General features: G+C 46.9%; 1 protein-coding gene across 4 annotated transcripts; it reads right to left on the bottom strand.

Moving 5' to 3' along the window:
* Positions 1-1,650: 1,650 nt before the first annotated feature.
* LOC307083002 (histone acetyltransferase KAT7-like) lies at positions 1,651-20,905 on the bottom strand. Of its 4 annotated transcripts, none has more exons than XM_079746774.1 (16): positions 20,735-20,905; positions 19,337-19,472; positions 18,186-18,416; positions 17,060-17,350; positions 14,494-14,576; positions 13,870-13,959; positions 13,432-13,542; positions 13,176-13,274; positions 10,600-10,710; positions 9,832-10,026; positions 8,987-9,076; positions 7,462-7,602; positions 7,108-7,201; positions 6,642-6,788; positions 5,633-5,739; positions 1,651-5,055 (listed from the first exon to the last, which is right to left on the bottom strand). In XM_079746774.1, the coding sequence occupies exons 1-16, from the start codon at positions 20,747-20,749 to the stop codon at positions 4,957-4,959; spliced, it is 2,040 nt and encodes a 679-aa protein (XP_079602900.1). In that variant the 5' UTR covers positions 20,750-20,905; the 3' UTR covers positions 1,651-4,956. The 4 variants fall into 4 exon arrangements, with proteins under 4 accessions (XP_079602900.1, XP_079602901.1, XP_079602902.1 ...); XM_079746775.1 differs by having other exon boundaries at positions 13,870-13,956; XM_079746776.1 differs by lacking the exon at positions 13,432-13,542.
* Between the last annotated feature and the right edge of the window lie 17 nt (positions 20,906-20,922).

Genomic DNA, 20,922 nt, shown 5'->3' with positions numbered 1-20,922 from the left:
TCAGTTGAAGGCAAGTACAAAAGCCCCCCCCCCCCCCATATATATACTGTATGTATAACACCGCAACACAGACTTTCAACTCCCTCCAAAGATTTTCTATGGGGTTGAGATCTGGAGACTGGCTAGTCCACTCCAAGACCTTGAAATGCTTCTTACGAAGCCACTCCTTCGTTGCCTGGGCGGTGTGTTTGGGGTCATTGTCATGCTGAAAGACCCAGCCACGTTTCATCTTCAGTGCCCTTGCTGATGGAAGGAGGTTTTCACTCTCACGATACATGGCCCCATTCATTCTTTCCGTCATACGGATCAGACGTCCTGGTCCCTTGGCAGAAAAACAGCCCCAAAGCATGATGTTTCCACCCCCATGCTTCACTGTAGGTATGGTGTTCTTTGGATGCAACTCTCCTCCAAACACGACGAGTTGAATTTTTACCAAAAAGTTATATTTTGGTTTCATCTGACTATATGACATTCTCCCAATCCTGTTCTGGATCATCCAAATGCTCTCTAGCAAACTTCAAACGGGCCCGGACATGCACTGGCTTTAGCAGGGGGACACGTCTGGCACTGCAGGATTTGAGTCCCTGGCAGCGTAGTGTGTTAGTGATGGTAGCCTTTGTTACTTTGGTCCCAGCTCTCTGGAGGTCATTCACTAGGTCCCCCCGTGTGTTTTTGTTCACCGTTCTTGTGATCATTTTGACACCACAGGGTGAGATCTTGCGTGGAGCCCCAGATCGAGGGAGATTATCAGTGGTCTTGTATGTATTCCATTTCCTAATAATTGCTCCCACAGTTGATTTCTTCACACCAAGCTGTTTACCTATTGCAGATTCAGACTTACCAGCCTGGTGCAGGTCTACAATTGTGTTTCTGGTGTCCTTTGACAGCTCTTTGGTCTTGGTCATAGTGGAGTTTGGAGTGTGACTGTTTTATGTTGTGGACAGGTGTCTTTTATACTGATAAGGAGTTCAAACAGGTGCCATTAATACAGGTAACAAGTGGAGGACAGAGGAGCCTCTTAAAGAAGAAGTTACAGGTCTGTGACAGCCAGAAATCTTGCTGGTTTGTAGGTGACCAAATACTTATTTTCCACCATAATTTGCAAATAAATTCTTAAAAAAATCAGACAATGTGATTTTCTGGATTTTTTTTTTCATTTTGTCTCTCATAGCTGAGGTTTACCTATGATGAAAATTACAGGCCTCTCTCGTCTTTTTAAGTGGGAGAACTTGCACAATTGGTGGCTGACTAAATACTTTTTTGCCCCACTGTATATATATATATATATATATATATATATATATATATATATAGAACACCACTATTGATGTGAGGGGCCATTCATTATAGGCTGGACTGTGGGACTGCTGAGATTCTATAGCTTCCAAAGGTGTCAAAAAACAGAACATGAAGTGAGGAACAGGAGATAAGGCAAAGAGGAACGCACAGAGGCAGCAGATGCAGAGACTCGGCATTCATACGTCGTCAGAGATCTCATCATTCATACGGCTACAGAGAGCTCAAAATTCTGAAATCACGTCATCCGTTCTTTTAGAGCTAAAAAAACATTTTGTTTGACAAATACACCCAATTACAAATAACACACAAACAAGGACTTTAAAATCCCTTTATAACTCAAAAGTGATTTAGTTGTAGGCATCAGTGTTAGAACCATCTCATTTGAAATGCAATTGATTGCCAAAACAATATTTCGACAGGGGACATTTTATGTGGCAAAATTGGTAATTTTTTCATTGACATTGTTTTGGGGTAAACCTAAAAATAACTCAAGATGGACATATAGCAAAATCATTTGAAATATATGGCATTTCAAATTATGAATATAAAGTGTACCAATGGTAATAGTCATTCATTAAGAGTATAGGTCACATTTCCTCAGAAGAGTACTTACAAAAAACATACAAAACCAAAACTCTACAGGAAAAACCATAAATGTGAAGAAAGGAAGGAAGGACAAATCATTCGACACTAAAGGCAAACTACCAAATAAAAGACACACAATTTGAAAAGTTGGGGCTCAGTTCCCAAACACCTCCAGAATCAGATGCAAAGCCCCAACTCATACCTTCACATACAGAGCGCATACACACCTCCAACCGGCAATCAACATGTCAGCAACCGATGGAAAATGAAAGCAATGACAGTTAAATAGGGCAATAACTCAATAAAAGCCATAATAAAAAACAAACTTTAAAAAATAATACATAGAAAATGGGTTTTTCGGAAGTTAATTCCAGCCAACGTTTTGACAAGCTACCTCTACAACGGTGTGGTTTGGAGACTAATCGGGTGGGGTTGGTGAGCCGACCTGCCAACCATGCCATATATACACACACACAGGGCTGATTCCATCTTCCCTTTCTACTACACATTCATGCATTGTTTGAACACAACTCTAAAGGGAAATTAAAGTGTAATCTATAAAAGTGTGTAAAAGGCCTTCGCTTTATGACACCCCTGGATTGCAACTTCGCAGAGACAAGTCATCCTTAGAAATACACACGCGACTAGAACACTTCACCCCCCCAACCCACCACCCATATATCTTTAATAAAGAAGGTCTGTCTTCAATTCATCCAATAGTGTCAAACCCTCTAAACAGTACCATGACATTCTCTTAAAACTATAAATAATTCAAATAAAAAGCGAATATCTTCTTGCATCTACAAAACCCATATGTATTAAGAATTACCCAGGGAACCAAAACAGAGTTTAAAAGGATAACAAATCATGACAGGGCAATTCTGGCAACACACACAGTAGTCAAATCACAGAGGTAGGCAAAGAATGAAATCAACAATTTGCCACATGACACAAAAGGAAGAAAGCATAAAATGGCATCAGGCATTCGATTCTGTGAAAAATCCTAAAAATAAACCCTGTTTAAACATTTTTAACCCCTCTCTTGCTGGGTCGAAGGCTGAACAGATGCTCTTGGAATGGACAGTGCAAGTGGCAAAATAAATTCAGAAAAATAAAAAGGCGGGCTTCTCCCCTCATTGAGGTCACGCCCCCCAGCCAATGGCGGCTTCAACTTCCCGTTGCACCACCGAGAACTGACCAATCACAAGGGGACTAGGCATGAGAACCATTAAGCATACGAAGAACGTTCCTATGCGGAGGTTGTTGGGACATCAGAGACAACTGCTTAGCAGTTGGGATGCTCTGCTATTGAACACCATCCACTGAAGTGAAGCTTCAAATGTGCCATCATCTAGGCTGGATATGTATATGTTTTTACAAACGCACAAATGTAACACAACACCTTCAAAACATTACATGTTCCTCCGGTGGTAGACCAAAATTTCGGGAAGTGTGTGAGTGTGTCAAATTTGGTTCGTGGCTGTTTATCTATGTTTGCCTCGTTTTAGAGTACATAGTGTAAAATGGAAGGGCTAACTCAAAGCAACCATTACCATGATCGACATTGGTCGTCTAACCATGCAGACAGCGAGCAGCCGGCGGGCGAAGGCGGCAGAGCCCAATGGCTGTCAGAGGTCACAGCCCGGTGCTGACAGGTAACACGATGTAAGTCAGTGGTCCTTCATATACACAAACACTCTGATGGCTGTGTGTGTGTGTGTGTGTGTGCGTGCGTGCGCGCTCAGGTGTTGAGTCCTGTCCTGTTGAATCAGGCGGCTGGCTACCGTCTGCAGTAGCAGAACTCTGCATGAGTCAGCCAACCCGCGTCAACCTGTGTGTTGTTGCGCGTGTCACCCTGTGTGTTGTTGTGTGTGTCATCGTGTGCTGTTGTGCGCTCAGTGTTTTGACAACCCGATGGAGAGAGCTGTGGCGTGCTGCGCAGGGGGAATGAGTGAACAGGAGGGGCTGTCTGTGAGAGATTGGATTACAAGCCGGGCCTGCTGCTCTGTGTTAACCGGGGAGTGTCTGAGAGCTAGCCGCTTCGCTGACCAACGCCCCAATTATTTTGGCCGTGACGGGTGAGTGGCCGCGGTGAAGGATTGGTGTCTGGTCCGACGCATGCGCTACTTTTAGACCTGCGTCAGAACCAGAGTCCGCCAAAAGACTAAAAAAAGGTGAGGCCACATAAAGGGTACTAACTACTGTTATTTTCTTTTTTTTGGGGGGGGGGGGGATTTTTCAAATTAAAAAAATGTAGTTAGAGTTACTGGAAGCATTGGACTTTTTAAAATGTGCAAACGTTCAGCTCCAGCATACAGGCTGCATAGAACAGGTGATCAGACTTCTTTTCTTACGGTACAATTTGATTTGTCGAACATTAGCATTGAAATCAATTTGTACACACTCGCATAGCACGTAGGTCCTGTTGAGTTTACACCTTAGTCATTTATATATATTTATATCTATATATGTCATATTATATATAATAATAGAATTAGAACCGAGAAAAACACATTATTTCTCCTGTGATTACGACGATTACTACAATACAACCATTTTTTAACCATGGCCAGGTTAGACGTCCTGTCAACGCAAAAACAGAACAGAGCAGTTATAATTAAAATTTAAACATTGAAACGTGTTACCTCTTAGTTCAACCCCATGTGGTCTATCAGTGTCTACTCGTATTTTACATCAAACTACATCGAGAGACACGTCGCCTACACCAAACAACGTGTGGAATCCTCGGAACCGTGACAACGCCCTACAGGCGCGGCACATCTTAAAGTAAACGTCCACTTCAACCGCCAACCGATCAGGAACTCAAGAGTGCTGCTGAACTCTGTGACGAGGAACAGAGTGCTGCTGACCTGGGGGACGGTGGTTCGTTTGGGGGAGTGTTTGTGTGTGTGGGGGGAAGATTGTGGGTCAGTGCATGCTCAGGTATGTGTGCGTGTGTGTGTGTGTGTGTGTGTGTGTGTGTGTGTGTGTGTGTGTGTGTGTGTGTGAATGGAAAGCTTGAGGGTGAGGGGGGTGTGTGGGAGGTGTGAAGTGTCAGTAATAGAAATGGTTCTAGCTCCCTTTGGGTGGCGTCCATTTTAAGGCGGTGGGGTCGATGGTCTTGCTGTTGCCTCTCTTTGTCTCCTTGGCTTTCCAATCGTCGATGAGGTCCTGAAGGAGGGAAACCAGTTTAAACCTGTTTATTTCGTTTTTTCTTTTGCAGGTTTTATGCTTTTTATTGTGGAATGAGTTAGACAAGAAGGTATGGGAGAGAGAGGGGAGGGCATGCAGCAAAGGACCCCGGGCAGGAATCGAAGGGCTCGCACATAAAACAGCAACTCAAACTGAAAGGTAGTACTTATTTTAAATCTAAGGAGAGAACTTCATTTTATAGTCCCGTTTCTCTCTCATGCGACTGCTTGTCGCCTGTCGGCAGTGTTGATTCCAAGACTGAACACACTAGTTTCAGACGCTGCCTAGGGTCACTCACCCTGTCAGAGCCGTGACATTTTAGCCAGACGTGTCTTTATCAATATGAACTAAAGAGTGGGACATGTATGGATGAATGGACCCTCTCTGGGGGATCTAACTGTAAATGTAACCTGACCAGGCCGTTTCGATCCGTGAAAGAGGATCTCAAATGACTTTCGGAAACGTTCTGGACACAATATGCCTCGGTGGACTGTGTGGACCACAGAATTGTGTGTGTCGTGCGTGTGCATGCGTGCGTGTGTCTGCGTGGTGTTACCTGTCTTTTCAGCACAAGGTGTTTCCCCTTCCAGTACTTCAGCATCTGGAGGGACTGCAGGGTGCTGACGATGTCCACCGGGTTCACCGCCGTCTCCTGGCTGATCTCTGTTGAGCACACCGTTTGACCTCCGTCAGCGCCAGAGCCCGACGGGAAGACACGCCGGACCGGACGGGAAGCGGCACCAGAACCAAGACGCCGAAGCACGGCGTAAACCATTTATAAACTTTTTGAATGGCAGTAATGAACTGATAAATATCAAATCAATCCTTTAATTGCTCAATCATCCAGTTTTTTAGAATAAGAAGCGGTGACAAGACGCTGTGTTGCGCTTTCAAAATAAAATAAAATATTTTTCTCCCCCCGGTATAAGTTTTAGGTGGGACAAATGCGCCCGTCCCCCCCGGTTCCTACGCCCTTGGGTTAACCCATTCCCCGTACACAACAAAGACAGCTAGGATAACACGCTACACAATTTTATAGAACTATTTTTAAGCGCCGGGATGTACAACACACAATAAGCGAGTAAGAGGGGTGTGGGGGGGGGGGGGGTGGCTATGCAGCGAGAGAGAGCAGAAGGAATGATGCACCCCAACCTAAGGGGCAAGGCGGGGTCAGCAAAGAAGCCCTGGTTATAGTGCCGTGTTCTTGAAGAAAGTAGTCGAAACCGGATCGCTTTTAACCCACTTTATTTGTTAAAGTATTTCGGTATGGTAACTATGAAGCAAAGGGAGGGGAATTGTATTGAACACGTGCGTGGAGCGACCCGCGGCCTATGTGAAGTAGGCGTGGCCTATGTGACGTATTGGCTCCGCCCTCCTCACCTGTCTAAAGGTGCTGCCATCTGTGGCTGGAGTAGTTATTACAGCTTGTATGTTGGTCCTGCTCCCCTTGTGGCTATGTGGGGGTAGCTCTTGTGCTTAAAACACGTAACAATAGGATGGCCCCTGACCTCGGCTAACCCTCATCCTGGGTGGGGGGGGCGGGGGGGGGGGGGGCGGGACCTGACCTTTGATGGAGATCTCCTTGCCCTGGAAGTGGTGGAGGTAGCGTAGCAGCACCTCCTTCCAGTAGCTGCGGTAGCTGATGAGGCCCAGGTCGGACAGGGGTCTCTCGGGGGAGCCCACCTTGTCCTCCACCTTGGACAGCAGGTAGCCTGGGGGAGGGCACACCGTTGGGATGGATGGTTTGTTTCTTTTTTTTTTTTAATCACACACCAGTAAACCCCATGCACCGAACCGCACTACCACAACGACAAGCACTGCCCGGGTTACAAACCCCATTACATGGGAGGTCCATCATGTTATGATATGTACTGAGACGAATGTCACATGCTCGCACACACACACACAAGTGCACACGCGCCGGCGCATGCGCGCACACACACACACACACGCGCGCGCACACACACATGTGTGCACACAAGGCAAACGTGCGCACACACACACACACACACACACACACAGGGGACTCACTGAAGTCGATGAGCATCTTGCCGTAGCCCTGCCTCATGTACTGGGGCATGGTCAGGATGCAGGACACGTTGTAGTTCAGGAAGGAGTTCTTCTCCTGCACACAAACACATCACGTCCAGTCACAATCAGACCAACGGAGCAACCAACCAGATGTAGGGAGACGCACACAGACACACACACACACACACACACACACACACAGAGGCACCCACACAGACACACACACACACACACACACACACACACACAGAGACAACCACACAGACGCAAGCACACAGAGACACACACACAACCACACAGACGCAGGCACACGCACACACACACACACACACACACACACACACGAGGCTGTACCTTGGAGAAGTAGCCCACGAGGTGGCAGCCGGTGTTGTCTGCCTCGGTCATGACATAGAAGAGGAAGGGCTCCACGTCGTAGTAGAGCGTCTTGTGGTCCAGGAACAGCTTGGCCAGCAGACACAGGTTCTGACAGTAGATCTGGAGAACAATGACGTGCCAATGAAGATGACTTAAAACAGCGTTGCTTGGTAACCCCTTTCTTGAGGTAGGGTGAACCCGAGTAAATCAGTATTATACAGGGTGGTTAAGTTCTGGTCAGTCGGCCGATTTGTCGGTCGGTATGAACTCGTTTGACCAAATTCACTTTCACAGGGAGATTTTCCTTTAAGCGCAAAAAGGCTGCACTGGAGTGCTCTTAAGCGTAGACCGAAAGGCAGAACAAGCGGTCCGATCCACCCGTGGGGCCAGTAGTCGCCTCTCTTTAACACCATCCATTCAGCCTTTCAGTTTTCAGTTAACACTGATAGACTTGGATCACTGATATTATTACTGAACGTGAAGTAAACATCCACAGCCTGTGTTTTGATTCACAGCCTGTGTGAGACTTTATTTTCTAGATAGCACAGAAATCAATTTCCAACGCTACCAACATAATCCTCGGATAACCAACATTTTAAATTGAATCGATGGGTAATAGAGGTGGCGTTTGTTGGTATTGGTGGCCTGCTTTCGTGGGAACAATAATAACTGAATCATTACAGAGCTAAAACAGTCACAACAAGATTATTTTTCAGCTATACTTTCTCTGTGTTTACCTATTCAAGGTTTAATTACTCAATCATTTATCATGAATTTGGAAGGAAGGAAATAAGCCATTTCCTATGTCTTACTACTAGGGGGTGCACCCCTAAGAGGATATAACTCAAACACCTTGTGGAGCCTCCTCTATTATCTGGCTTCAACAGCAGTGGTAAAATGAAGGCCTCTGTGTGGATGAATTCTGTGCTTTTGTAACACATGGCAAGAAGGTAGAAAGCATTCCTCCAAGCCGAAACAGGTGGGTTTAATCTTGTTTATAGCACACATTAGTGACCGCTCGAGGCATTTAAAGAATATAGGTGTTCAAACTGCAAAGAATGGAATAGCCCTGGTTGGGGGATTGGAAAGGGTAACGATTGCAATAATGTGGTAGGAAATAAGAAAATGATTTGTGTGTGTGTGCTCTGTGGAGAGCTTACAGCCAGGAAGAAAGGTGCTCTAGATTTGTTGGGACCTTGTGGTTTTCCCCTTCTGAATTCAGTGCCACTTTGGTAGCATTTTTTCTGTGGTAGTTAACCTTGTTTGGTTGTAATGGTAGTAGTTTACCTGGTGTTTGCTTGTTATGGTGATCGTTTACTGTGTTTGGTTGGAGGTAGTTCACCATTGTTGGTTGCAATGGTGGTAGTTTACCTTGTTTGGTTGTTGTGGTGGTAGTTTACTGTATTTCATTGTAATGGTGGTAGTTGACTGTTTATTGTTTATATGGAGGGAGTTTACCATGTTTTTAGAAATGGACAATGTTTTGATGGAGACCAAGCCTCACCTTATTCTTTTTGCCATCCACCTCAAAGACAGAGATGTTTGTCTTCCTGTAGATCTCATCTCCTGGAGGATGCTTCCAAACACACTTGGCCTTGAGGAGACAAAGGAAACAGAAGAGCACAGTGATGGGGGTTTGATGGGTTAGATATTAAGCCCATTGTGTTGGGCATGTAAAGGTAGTCCTTACTCAAGAGTCTGAAACTAAGCCTTGACCCCTTAACTGTTTGAAAATCAAATTAAAACTACCATAAGGAAGCAGCTTCTGCATTCTTCCATTAGACACAATGCCTCAAAAACAACCCAAATAACTGATTAGATGGTTGAACTCCACTCTTCACTACAACAAACTACGGTGGCAGTCTTACTTCTTGGGGCTATTTGCTGGCCTCCTTAGCGATGCGACCCTCCACTCCTCGCTACAACAAACTACCACAGTGTTCAGCAGCCTGCGGGCTCTTGGACGATCTCCGTCTCGAAACGACCCTCCCCTCCTCGCTACAACAAACTACAGCAGCGTTCAGAGGTCTGAGTGCTCATTACTGGCCTCCCTTCGCGATGCGACCCTCCCCTCCTCGCTACAACAAACTACAGCAGCGTTCAGAGGTCTGAGTGCTCATTACTGGCCTCCCTTCGCGATGCGACCCTCCACTCCTCGCTACAACAAACTACAGCAGCGTTCAGAGGTCTGAGTGCTCATTACTGGCCTCCCTTTGCGATGCGACCCTCCACTCCTCAGTACAGCAGAACGTTACATTCAGAAGTCTGGGGGCTGGGTCACGGGGGGCTGCGGTCAGATGCTAGGGGCTTGGGGGGCTGGTGGCCGGGCCCAGACGCCTGGGGTCTCACCATGTGGCGCCGGAGGATGGTCTGGCTCTTCATGTACTTGAGGCAGAACTCGCACATGTAGAGCTTGCCGAGCCGCGCGTACTCCTCGGGGTAGGGCGAGTGGTACCACGTGTCCAGCTCGTAGCGGCCGAACACGATGCTCTTGATCATGTTGCCGCCCTCCGACGACGCGTGGCCCGCCAGCCGCAGCTTCTCCTGCACATGGAGGGGGGCGGAGGAGGAGGAGGGGTTGAGGTGGAGGAGGAGGTGGGGTTGAGGTGGAGGAGGAGGTGGGGTAAAGGGGGAGATGGCAGGAAGAAGACAGGTGGCGTTAAGGGGGAGGAGGTGAGGGTAAGGTGGAGGAGAAAGGGGTTAAGGTGGAGGAGGTGGTAGGGGAGGGGGAGGAGGTGGGGTGAGGGGGAGGAGGTGGGGTGAGGGGGAGGAGGTGGTGTGAGGGGGAGGAGGTGGTAGGGGGAGGAGGTGAGGGTGTGAGCGTGATTACCCTTGCAATGCCGTTTCGAAAATCGGCCCGTTATGACATCACTAGTGGGCGTGTCCACCTAGATCTGTGCTGGATAGGGTGAGGGACACGCCCACTAGTGATGTCATATGGGGCCGATTTTCGAAACGGCTTGTAGGGCTAATCACCCTCACACCTGGTGGTATAATATGTCCCCTTTAAGGAGGGGAGACAGGTGAAGGCGAGAGCAAGAGGAGAAGGGTTGGGTCAAAGACGGGAGAGCAGGACGGAACGGCGGCGACGATGAGCCGGGGGGGGGGGGGTCGTACCAGGCTGCTGGAGGCCCGCGCCTGGGCCTTCCTGAACAGCTCCAGGTCGTAGTCGCTGGTGATGTTCTCCAGGAGGGGCTCTCGACCCGCCCCGCGGCTCTGTCGAGGCTCCTGGGGAGGAGGGCACAGTGAGAACACAGCCACAGACACACACACAGACACACACAAAAACAGACACACACACAGCCACAGACACACACACAGCCACAGACACACACACAACCACAGACACACACACAGCCACAGACACACACACAGCCACAGACACACACACAGCCACAGACACACACACAGCCAATGACACACACAACCACAGACACACACACAACCACAGACACACACACAACCAATCACACACGCACAACCAATAAGACACACACACAACCAATAAGACACACATACAACCAATAAGACACACACACAACCACAAACACACACACAAACAATAAGACACACACAACCAAAGACACATACACAACCAATGACACACACAACCAATAAGACACACACAACTAAACACACACACACACAACCAACAAGACACACACAACTAAACACACATACACACACACAACCAATAAGACACACACAACTACACACACACACAAATACACACACACAACCAATAACACAAACACAACCAAAGACACACACACAACCAAGAACACAACCAAAGGCACACACAAAACCAACAACACAAACACAACCAAAGACGCACACACAGCCAAGAACACAAAGACAGCCAAAGACACAAACACAACCAATAAAACAAACACAGCCAAGAACACAAACACAAACAATAACACAAACACAGCCAAGAACACAAAGACAGCCAAAGACACAAACACAACCAATAACACAAACACAGCCAAGAACACAAACACAACCAATAACACAAACACAGCCAAGAACACAAACACAATCAATGACACAAACACAACTAAACACACACACACACAAAGACACAAACACAACCAATAACACAGACACAACAAATAATACAAACAAAGCCGAGAACACAAACACAATCAAAGACACACACACAACCAAAAATACACACACAACCAAAGACACACACAACCAAACACACACGCACAACCACAAACACAACCAAAAACACACACACACAATCAATGACACACACACCGCCAAACACACACACACACACAATCAAGAACACAACCAAAGACATACACACAACCAATAACACAAACACAACCAAGAACACAACACAACCGCAACCACAAAGACAACCATTTCTAAATTGTCTTTTTTTGTTATTTTAGCATGTTGTTAGTTTCCTATTTCATTGTTGATCTGAGCTGAACAACTGGTTTAATGTGTTGGGTAAAGGGACCTCTGTTGTTTCAGTTATAACATGTTGACAACCACAGGTCTCTGCAGCACGAGGCTCCTATACCTCTGATGAAATACGTCCTCAATTAGTACCGCAAAGTACAATAAAGCCCCAGCATGCACCACAGGGCGGCTAAAATACATTTTAGCTGATTGTCGTTTAAATCAATGCTGAAATACAAAAGAGCTCAACTCGCATTGTCAAAAGTATTTCAAAGCGCGCAGCATTGCAAAAAAGGACTAGGCAAGAAAAATTAGGTAGGCAGTTTGTTTCTACCGCACACTTTAACGAGGCCACACAGATATATGGGTGATGAAGGCACACAACACTCAATCGGAAGAAACACAAAATGAACAGCTGAAAAAAGAAAATAGCACCCTTAAAATCCCACAGAACCGTACACCGATTGCACAAATGACCCTGGATGCTTCAAGATGATTACATTACTCTTTTATTACGGTGAATTTTATTAAGATTATCCAGCCAGAAGCTAACAAAGGCCTAAAAGGTAATAAAGATTACCATTTACATGGACGCAATGCAATTAGGGCAACAGATTCATAATTGTGTTATGGGCTGAATTACATTCATTCAAATGTATCACATTACAGGCAGTGATTGTGTTGTATTGAGTTATACGTCACATAAGGAGAGGATACCTCATCAGGGCTCTTTTTCCTTTCTGAGATACGACCAACAGATACTGAAGCCTCCTCCTCTGCACCATGTGACCACAAGGAACCCAAACGGGACCACGAGGAACCGAAACGGGGCCACGAGGAACCGAAACGGGGCCACGAGGAACCCAAACGGGGCCACGAGGAACCGAAACGGGGCCACGAGGAACCGAAACGGGGCCACGAGGAACCCAAACGGGCCACGAGGAACCGAAAAGGGACCACGAGGAACCGAAACGGGACCACGAGGAACCGAAACGGGGCCACGAGGAACCCAAACGGGCCACGACGAACCGAAACGGGGCCACGAGGAACCGAAACGGGACCACGAGGAACCGAAACGGGACCAAGAGGAACCCAAACGGGACCACGAGGAACCAAACGGGGCCACGAGGAACCCAAACGGGACCACGAGGAACCCAAACGGGACCACGAGGAACCGAAACGGGACCACGAGGAACCGAAACGGGACCACGAGGAACCCAAACGGGACCACGAGGAACCCAAACGGGACCACGAGGAACCCAAACGGGACCACTCACCATGTCCTTCTCCTTCTGCTCCTTGTTGAGGCCGTAGTTCCTCTTCCTCCTCAGATCTGTCACCTTCTCTTTGTAGCGCAGCTGGCGTTCTGAAGGGGCCTGGGAGTGACACACACACACACACACCTCTATGAGCGGTCTATTTCGTTAAAGTCGACCGCCGTGCTCTGTCTGCTCCAGTGGAAGCGGCTGCGGGCGTGTGTGCGGGCGTGTCTGCGTGTTCGGGGTGGCGTGATGCCGCAGTGAGTGACCCTACCCTCCCACCCTTCTTGCAGCGGCCTCTGCTGGTCCTGCCCCCTAGCCTGGAGCCTAGCCGGGGCGCTGCGAGGCGTCCGTTAGGGGGGGTCTGGGGCGTGGTGGGCTCATGCTGCGGGCGTAAGGGGCACAGGGGCACAGCAGGGTGGGCGACAACGTGAGCACGGACGGAACGCAGAGGAAGAGCGTTGAGTAGTCGTGTGGGTTTGTATCTCGTGCAACACGTAAACGTGAGAGGGTGAGTGAGTGGGTGAGTGAGTGAGTGAGTGAGTGAGTGAGTGAGTGAGTGAGTGAGTGAGTGAGTGAGTGAGTGAGTGAGTGAGTGAGTGAGTGAGTGAGTGTGTGTGTGTGTGTGTGTGTGTGTGAATGAGTGAGTGAGTGAGTGAGTGAGTGAGTGAGTGAGTGAGTGAGTGAGTGAGTGTGTGTGCGCCGTGCTCACCTGGTTGCGTGTGGAGTGTCGGTTCTCGTCCTGCCGGTGGGACAGGGTCCTCTCCTCCACCTGCTTGTCACGCGACGTCACCTTGCCCTGCTAACATCACGCATCAATGGGAACAGTGTTTACCGTACATAGACCAATGTGTGGCGCAGCGCCACAGAATCAACACCGAGCGCCACAAATTGATCCTGTTTTTGTTTTGTTTTTTGGATTTTTAAATATAAATATCGTTTCATTCATTCATCTCCGCATAGCACTCTTTCTCCCTGTCATTCTCGTTCACACACGCACACAGAGACAAGCGCACATACATGCCAATGGTGCGCGGGTACACTACCACTTATTGGATAAACCCGCTACCATTGTGTAACACTAACAACCTGTAACACAAATAACTAACACACGATAAAAAAACCTATTAAACTATTTAACACCCGGTAACATATTCATAGCATTACCAGTGTTATTATTATCTTATTTCTATACACACAATTACAACTTTCCTCATTATTTGTAACTTTGCTTGCACTTTACAAGTCTACCACGTACTATGTTGTGCTACAAGTCGGCCCCCCTCCGTCAATACATTTAACCTGAAGGTTGTTGAGGAGGTTTGGGAGTGGGTACCTTGCACTCATCAGAGGAGAGGTTGTGGTAGAGGGGACAGCCGGATATGGAGAAATGTCTCTCATGTCTCCCCGTCAGATGGCCTATAGGACAGTGAGAGACAGGACAAGATGGCATATGAATGAAGGAAAGGGTTTCGCGGGAGGAGGGACAGAAGCCCCCATAATGCATTTCCCAGGCATCCTCAGGTGCGTTTCACACTGATTCCAGACAAGGCATCCGGTTAATTGCTCCTTGTGCGTTTTACCCTCGCTATGCAAGGTGGATGCTTGAGCAGTGATGCAGGTCTTCGCTGGTCTGGAATCAGAACAAGCTTCCCTCGATATAACTGACAGGCAGAATGGGGGCCGACTGTTCAGGTCGGTTGTTGCGGATCGTACATGAGTCATTATTCTGCCACAGGGAAGCTTTCATTTGCTGCTCTGAAACGTTGTGTATGTATCAAAGTAGAAAATCATTCTATACAATGATGAAAAGTGCAGTGTTTATGTCTCTTCCACGGTCACCCAGGACACCCACTGTATTTTCAATAGAGACAATGTCTGACCTATAGTCTTCACTGTGGATTTTCCTTGACAAGACAAAACTTGGATTGTTTCAGAGTATAGTCTCTGTGAACAAAAAACTCTGACTTATGCATAAGAGCATGCAAATCTGCATTAACTTTCCCTAAGTCTTATTCCCTCTCTTGGTCATAATTCTTCTGTTGTTCAGCTATTAACGATGATTGCCAAATGCCTACTCTCCAACCTTCATGATTCTTGAGGATGGGCTTTTTTACGTGCTGAGGCAAACGCTATTGTATTATTGTGGATAAAACCTTGAACTGCATCCCATTCAAATCTCACATCTGAAACAATTTAAACCTGCTTTAAATTGTCCATAACCAGAGAATCCTGCATGCAATGTTAAATTACATTTCCATTTTAAAGTATAAATATTAAGTAAGCAGTTTAATGTTGTTTATCACAAGCTCAGCCCGGAGGTGCAGCTTAAGTTTTGCTTCACATTGAACTATGAGGACACTTTTGTACTTTGGCAGCCATTGTTCGGCTACGTAGTGTTTGGGTTAGGCCGCTTATTCTTTTTGGAAATCACTCTGGCCCAACTTCCGTTAAAAGCGTCGGAGCTGCAAGTTTGTTACACATAAAGCAGAAAGAATTTGTGGGCAGCATCCTATGAGGTTGTAGATATTTCAATTGTTTTAATAGGAACGGGTGATTAAAGGCAAGTGTAGGACTACTCTTATATGGAGAGTGGAGCCCACTCTCAGTGAGATACATGCCGGTTATGATCCTATCACTTAGATCCATGACACTGGCTATATGTTTATGGTTAAGTGTAGCCTACCTTAATTGGGAGTGGGGCCAATTTAAAAGAGGAATTGTGTAAACTGCAGGACTAGCATTGATCGCCTCAGTGACTGAACGTAATGACGGCGCGTCTTGTGCACAATCGTTTTGGAGTCAGGTGATCGGCTCCTGTAATTGCTAGATGCCACCCGGCAACAAAGGACTGCTGTTCCGAGCCGCACGTCTCTCATTGAAAGTGGATGTCTAGCAGGCGTGTTTCACGCCCATCTTAAAAGGCCAGTACCTGCGTTAATGCAGGTACTAGAATTTTGAGCTAATGCCTGTGGAATTTTGGAATTTTGAGCTAATGCCTTCTCAGCGTGTATATCGCCCAGCCCAATTGATTTAATTTAAAGTAATATCGGCACCCTTTACACTGATATCAATATATCTTTGATAGGCCAATATCGGGCGATATAATCGGCCAACCGATATATCGGTCAATTAAATTTAAACAACAGGCAGCATTGCCTAAAGCCGCGCTTTAGATGAACTTTTTAGCCATCTAAGACATCCATCTGGCTATAGCTCCACTAGTGGGCGAATCTGATCCAATCCTTAGCATCCCTTACTCGTTCTACAAGTTCTACAAGTATGCCAATTTATACAACTTTGGACAATCTCATTTTCTTTGTCTGAGAATTTGTCAGGAAAAAATAATAATAATATCAAATACAATTTGGTGCCTATGGATCTTATAGAACCCCGAATTAAATAGGAAATGTAAAACAAGAAAAATAAAAGTCATTTTTGCTTGCGTTCATTCAGAAAACACAATACCAATTACCAATTAGGGCTGGGCGATTAATCGAATTTTGATCGCAATTTCGATTTTAGCGTAAAACGATCACAAAACTAGTATAATCGAACAGCTGGATACATATCTGTACATTATTTTAGATTTGAACAATTTCTTTGTGACCATTTTGTCTAAATTTTTAAGGCGAAATTTCAAAGTTCTCAGTTACAAAGTGCTTTTCGGGAGAGACATGCTGAATAAATACAACATGTTTTCAAACTCAAAAATAATCGTTTGAATAATCATGATTTCAATATTGACCAAAATAATCGTGATTATGATTTCTTCCATAATCGAGCCGCCCTAGTACCAATCAAATTTTCTAAATGCGCTGTCTGACCACACCCCCCCTCTTTCCAGCCAACCGCAGCGCTCCACAAGGCCCCCCCCTCCCCCCAGCGGCCGCGGGCCTCACCCAGCGAGTTGCAGCCCGGCGTCGGGCACTTCATGTTGAAGTTGTAGCTCTCGTGGAAGCGCCGGCGCTTGGGCCGGTGGGAGAGGTCGTGGGCGGCGGCCTCCTTCAGCGACAGCTCCTTGGCCAACCGCTCGTCCTCCTCCTGGGAGACCACCACTGCGGGCGGGGGGGCCACGCCCTCGTTGCCGCCGGCGACCGGGCCGTCGCCGGGGCTGGAGACCTCGGGGTCCGACTCCGAGTAGGGGCCGTTGCCCGTGGGGGTCCGGGGCGGGGTGTCGCAGGCCTTCAAATCTGACCAATCAGGATGCAGGGTTCACGTTAGGCGGTGCGTTGGAATACATTGGAATTGACAGATTTTATTCAATTTTTTAAGACCGATTTTTGCATTTCGATGCTTTATTATAGAGTGCGATAGAGAGGAAGGTATGGGAGATAGAGGGCAGGACATGCAGCAAATGACCACCCCAGGCAGGATTCTAACCTGGGGTCGCTGCGTTCAAAATGAATGGCTGCTATGACTGTCAACGTCTTAAACGCCTTCGCAGTCTAAACTCAATACACCAGTAGTATGTATGCAACAATTACTCCCCTAAATATGTCTTTTACTTGATTATGATGAGAAGCACTGCTAATGTCCCCTACCCCGCCCGCTAGTTAGTTAAATAATTACACGTAGTGGACAGAAATTGACTGCAGGCAGAGAAAAGCCAATTACATCCCCTCGTTGTGGAGAATCTAATTTAATTGGAACGATCATTCAGAACCCCGGCAGGAGGTGTAATATATAGAGCCAATAGATCAACAGGGCCTGAAACACACCCTGCTGCTCTACAATGTGCTGAATGTCACCTCTCAATGCAGTCTCCAAGTAATCAACATATTATACCATAAGACAGGCAAACAATATGTAAATAGCAATGAATGTCATTTTTCTAAAGAACTATTTACAGAGCTTTGTCTATTAATTGGTCAACAAATTAAATGTGTGCATTGACAATGTGGATAAAGGCATTTTCAAACAACTCTTAAAATGTTATACTAACCGTCCTGAAAAAACATTCGATTTAAAAGGGAAAAGGGAGCAGCTAAGCTTATTCGGGGGACCATTTTTATTTATCGCTTTTACCATTGAGTTCGGTGTCAGAGCCGGAGGACCTGCCTTGGCGTAGCGGGTATTTTTTAGCCGTGGCGTTTGTCGCCCCCTGCTGGCTGCGTGTGACTCTGCGTCCAGAAGTGAAGACCAAATCTGCTGCAGTTGCTGCCGCTGCTGCTGCGGCTGCGGCTGCTGCTGCCAAATTAACTGCCTCCTCTGATCCTAGTGTTTTAGAGGGGCTGCTCCGTACTGGGCTGGAGTTGTCTAGAATAAAATAAATACAGAATAGAGTAGACACAAGATGGATTATATAAAAACTCTGAGAGCGTAAGCACTGCACTGATTCAATGACATTAAAGAGAGTAAAAGGACAATTTGAGAAGGGCAAAGGATCAAGTCAGGGTACTAAAACTATAATGTAAACTCACAAATACATATCGACATGTTACCAAAGACACCAAGATAAAGCCCAAATTGAAAGGCCACATCTTGCCTTGGCGATGACAAGGCCTACAAGCGAAAGCAACGGCACATAAGACCTAGCATAGCATACACATACACATACATACTTTTGCCTGACCTCCGTGGACGAGAGATTCAATTTCGATGCAGGACAGCCCCCCGATCATTATGGGCTGTCGTAACTAATTTGTGACTACACCCGTTTTCTCGCTAAATTTAAAACAAAATCCCAGTGAAAGGAGCCTTCAATGGCCTCCACACAGGCAACCAGAGCGAGGAGAAACCGTCAGTGTTTCCCTCCCCTGCTGTAAATCCTGTGTGACAGGCCGAGCCTAAAGAGGTCATATGAGAGGGGGCCAGGGGGAGGCTGTCTGATTCCATTCAGGCTTTATGGCTGACTATATACAATAGAGGGGCTCAAATCCCCCTCCTCCAACACCCACTGCCTGAGGCACTACAGACGACAACAAATAGGCACGTCCCTTTAACTCGTTTGTCAGTGGACCGTTTCATTAAAGGTCATTGTTTTTGTACTGTATCTGTTAAGCAATGCGGTTTGTGTTTCAAAGCAGGAGCTGGGGTAGATTCCCATGGGAGTTGAGCTACGACACACAGGTTCAGATTAAGGAGCGATCAAACAGGGCAGAGAGCGGTGACCGAGGCCGAAGAACAGAACAGAGCGCTCAGCTGAGCGTGCATGATACGAGTGTTGTTGACGGCACCTTGTGAAGTTTGACTGAGCCTCAGTGACGACCGGGTGAGTCGCGTGTTCCTCCGCCGGTACGCCTGGTCCTTCTCGGGACTCTCTGCCGGCTCGTCCGAGTCCTCGGTCCCGTCGGAGCTACTCCCGGCCACCCGCTGGAGATCAAACCAGTTTGAACAGTTTAGGACGAGGCCGTTACAACAACGAGGCCTCGAGGCTACGAAATATGGTGAAGCTTTTTGCAAATAGAAAACAATGTTTTTTACCACATGTGGTGAAAGTAGTTTTAATCAATATTTACCGATGGATAATTCAGTAGGGATCCCATCCTGGGGGAGGAGCATTCCTATTGCCCCCATGTAAAGGCTTACTGTGCAACAAACAATGTATCCTAAGCATTAGCCATTTGCCCTAGTTAAATATGCCAACTCTTCTGCAAATGTTTTCTTAAAAACAGCTTTGATTATATGAAGGCTGCGTACAAAGCTGAAGGGCCATGGATTAGTCCGAGTCCCAAACGCAGGAGTGGGGTTGCGTTGGGGGCTGGGCAGATCGGAGGGGCACAGCTCGGTACACACCCACCCAACCATATGACCTAGAATATCCGGGGTCCCTTTAATGAGAAAGACTAGGTTCTTACTTTTCACAGGACCAAGTAGTAACCGTCTCAAACGATCAAAAACACCACTTATATTGGAAAACCCATTAACAAAAACATTTAACTCGTAAACGACATTAGAGACAGGCTCCTAATATAACCACGCCCAATCACAACAGAGAGGGCGCGGTTAAGAACGTAAAGCCAATTGGCTCAAAGCTAATTTCCGCGCTGTCCAATCAGACGGATGTTTTGGTACTTGTGCTTCTCGACAAAAAACAACAACAACAACGGGTTTATTTCGTTTTAACGTGGCATGCAATGGGCCTCCGTGTGATACACACGCATTTATTGGATATTTCTGCGATCTCTACCGAGTTCATCCACTAAATAAAACGAGTTGGCCGACGTCCCACTCGTGGTGCTGCTGCTTCAGACGTCTGCAGCGTGTCCAGACACACGAAGCAACGTTATAGTTTGCTGACTCACTTCGTACGATAATAAGTCAATGGCTGCTGTCTGGAGCGGGGTTCGATACGGCCACGATAAAACTCTAACGCCTAACGGTCCGTGGGGTTCGCGTCTGGTTAGGACAGGCTAACCAAACGCACAGAGTCCTGTAGTGTCTGGTCCAGGGATCCAACACTAGCAACGTAAATGTTCAATCTATTGCAATGTCGTATCCTGCTCTAATGGTGGCTTAAATATGTGCACGTTTCCTTCCTCTGCGCCCTCCTATCTGAGCATTGATCGCCTCCGTGTTCCTGGGTCTGCACAGTTTGTGTTTTATATGTAGCCTCACACAATCCTTTGACTTACCTTCCTCCTGGGCATCTTTAACAACGGGGTGTCACGCGTTCGGGAAGATCCTTTAAATCCGACGCACGTCACTTTACCCCCAAGCAATGAATAATAACCGCGCTGACCATAGGACTTAAAACATTATCTAACCCGTGTCGGGAAAAGAGCAACACATTCTCCGCACTTGGTTTCGGTACAGAGCGCAT

This window comes from Pollachius pollachius (assembly GCF_949987615.1).
Source record: "Pollachius pollachius genome assembly, chromosome: 11".
In the NCBI taxonomy this organism is placed as follows: Eukaryota; Metazoa; Chordata; class Actinopteri; order Gadiformes; family Gadidae; genus Pollachius; species Pollachius pollachius.
The sequence above is the reverse complement of the archived record's forward strand: the minus strand, read 5'-3'. Positions and strand labels throughout refer to the sequence as shown.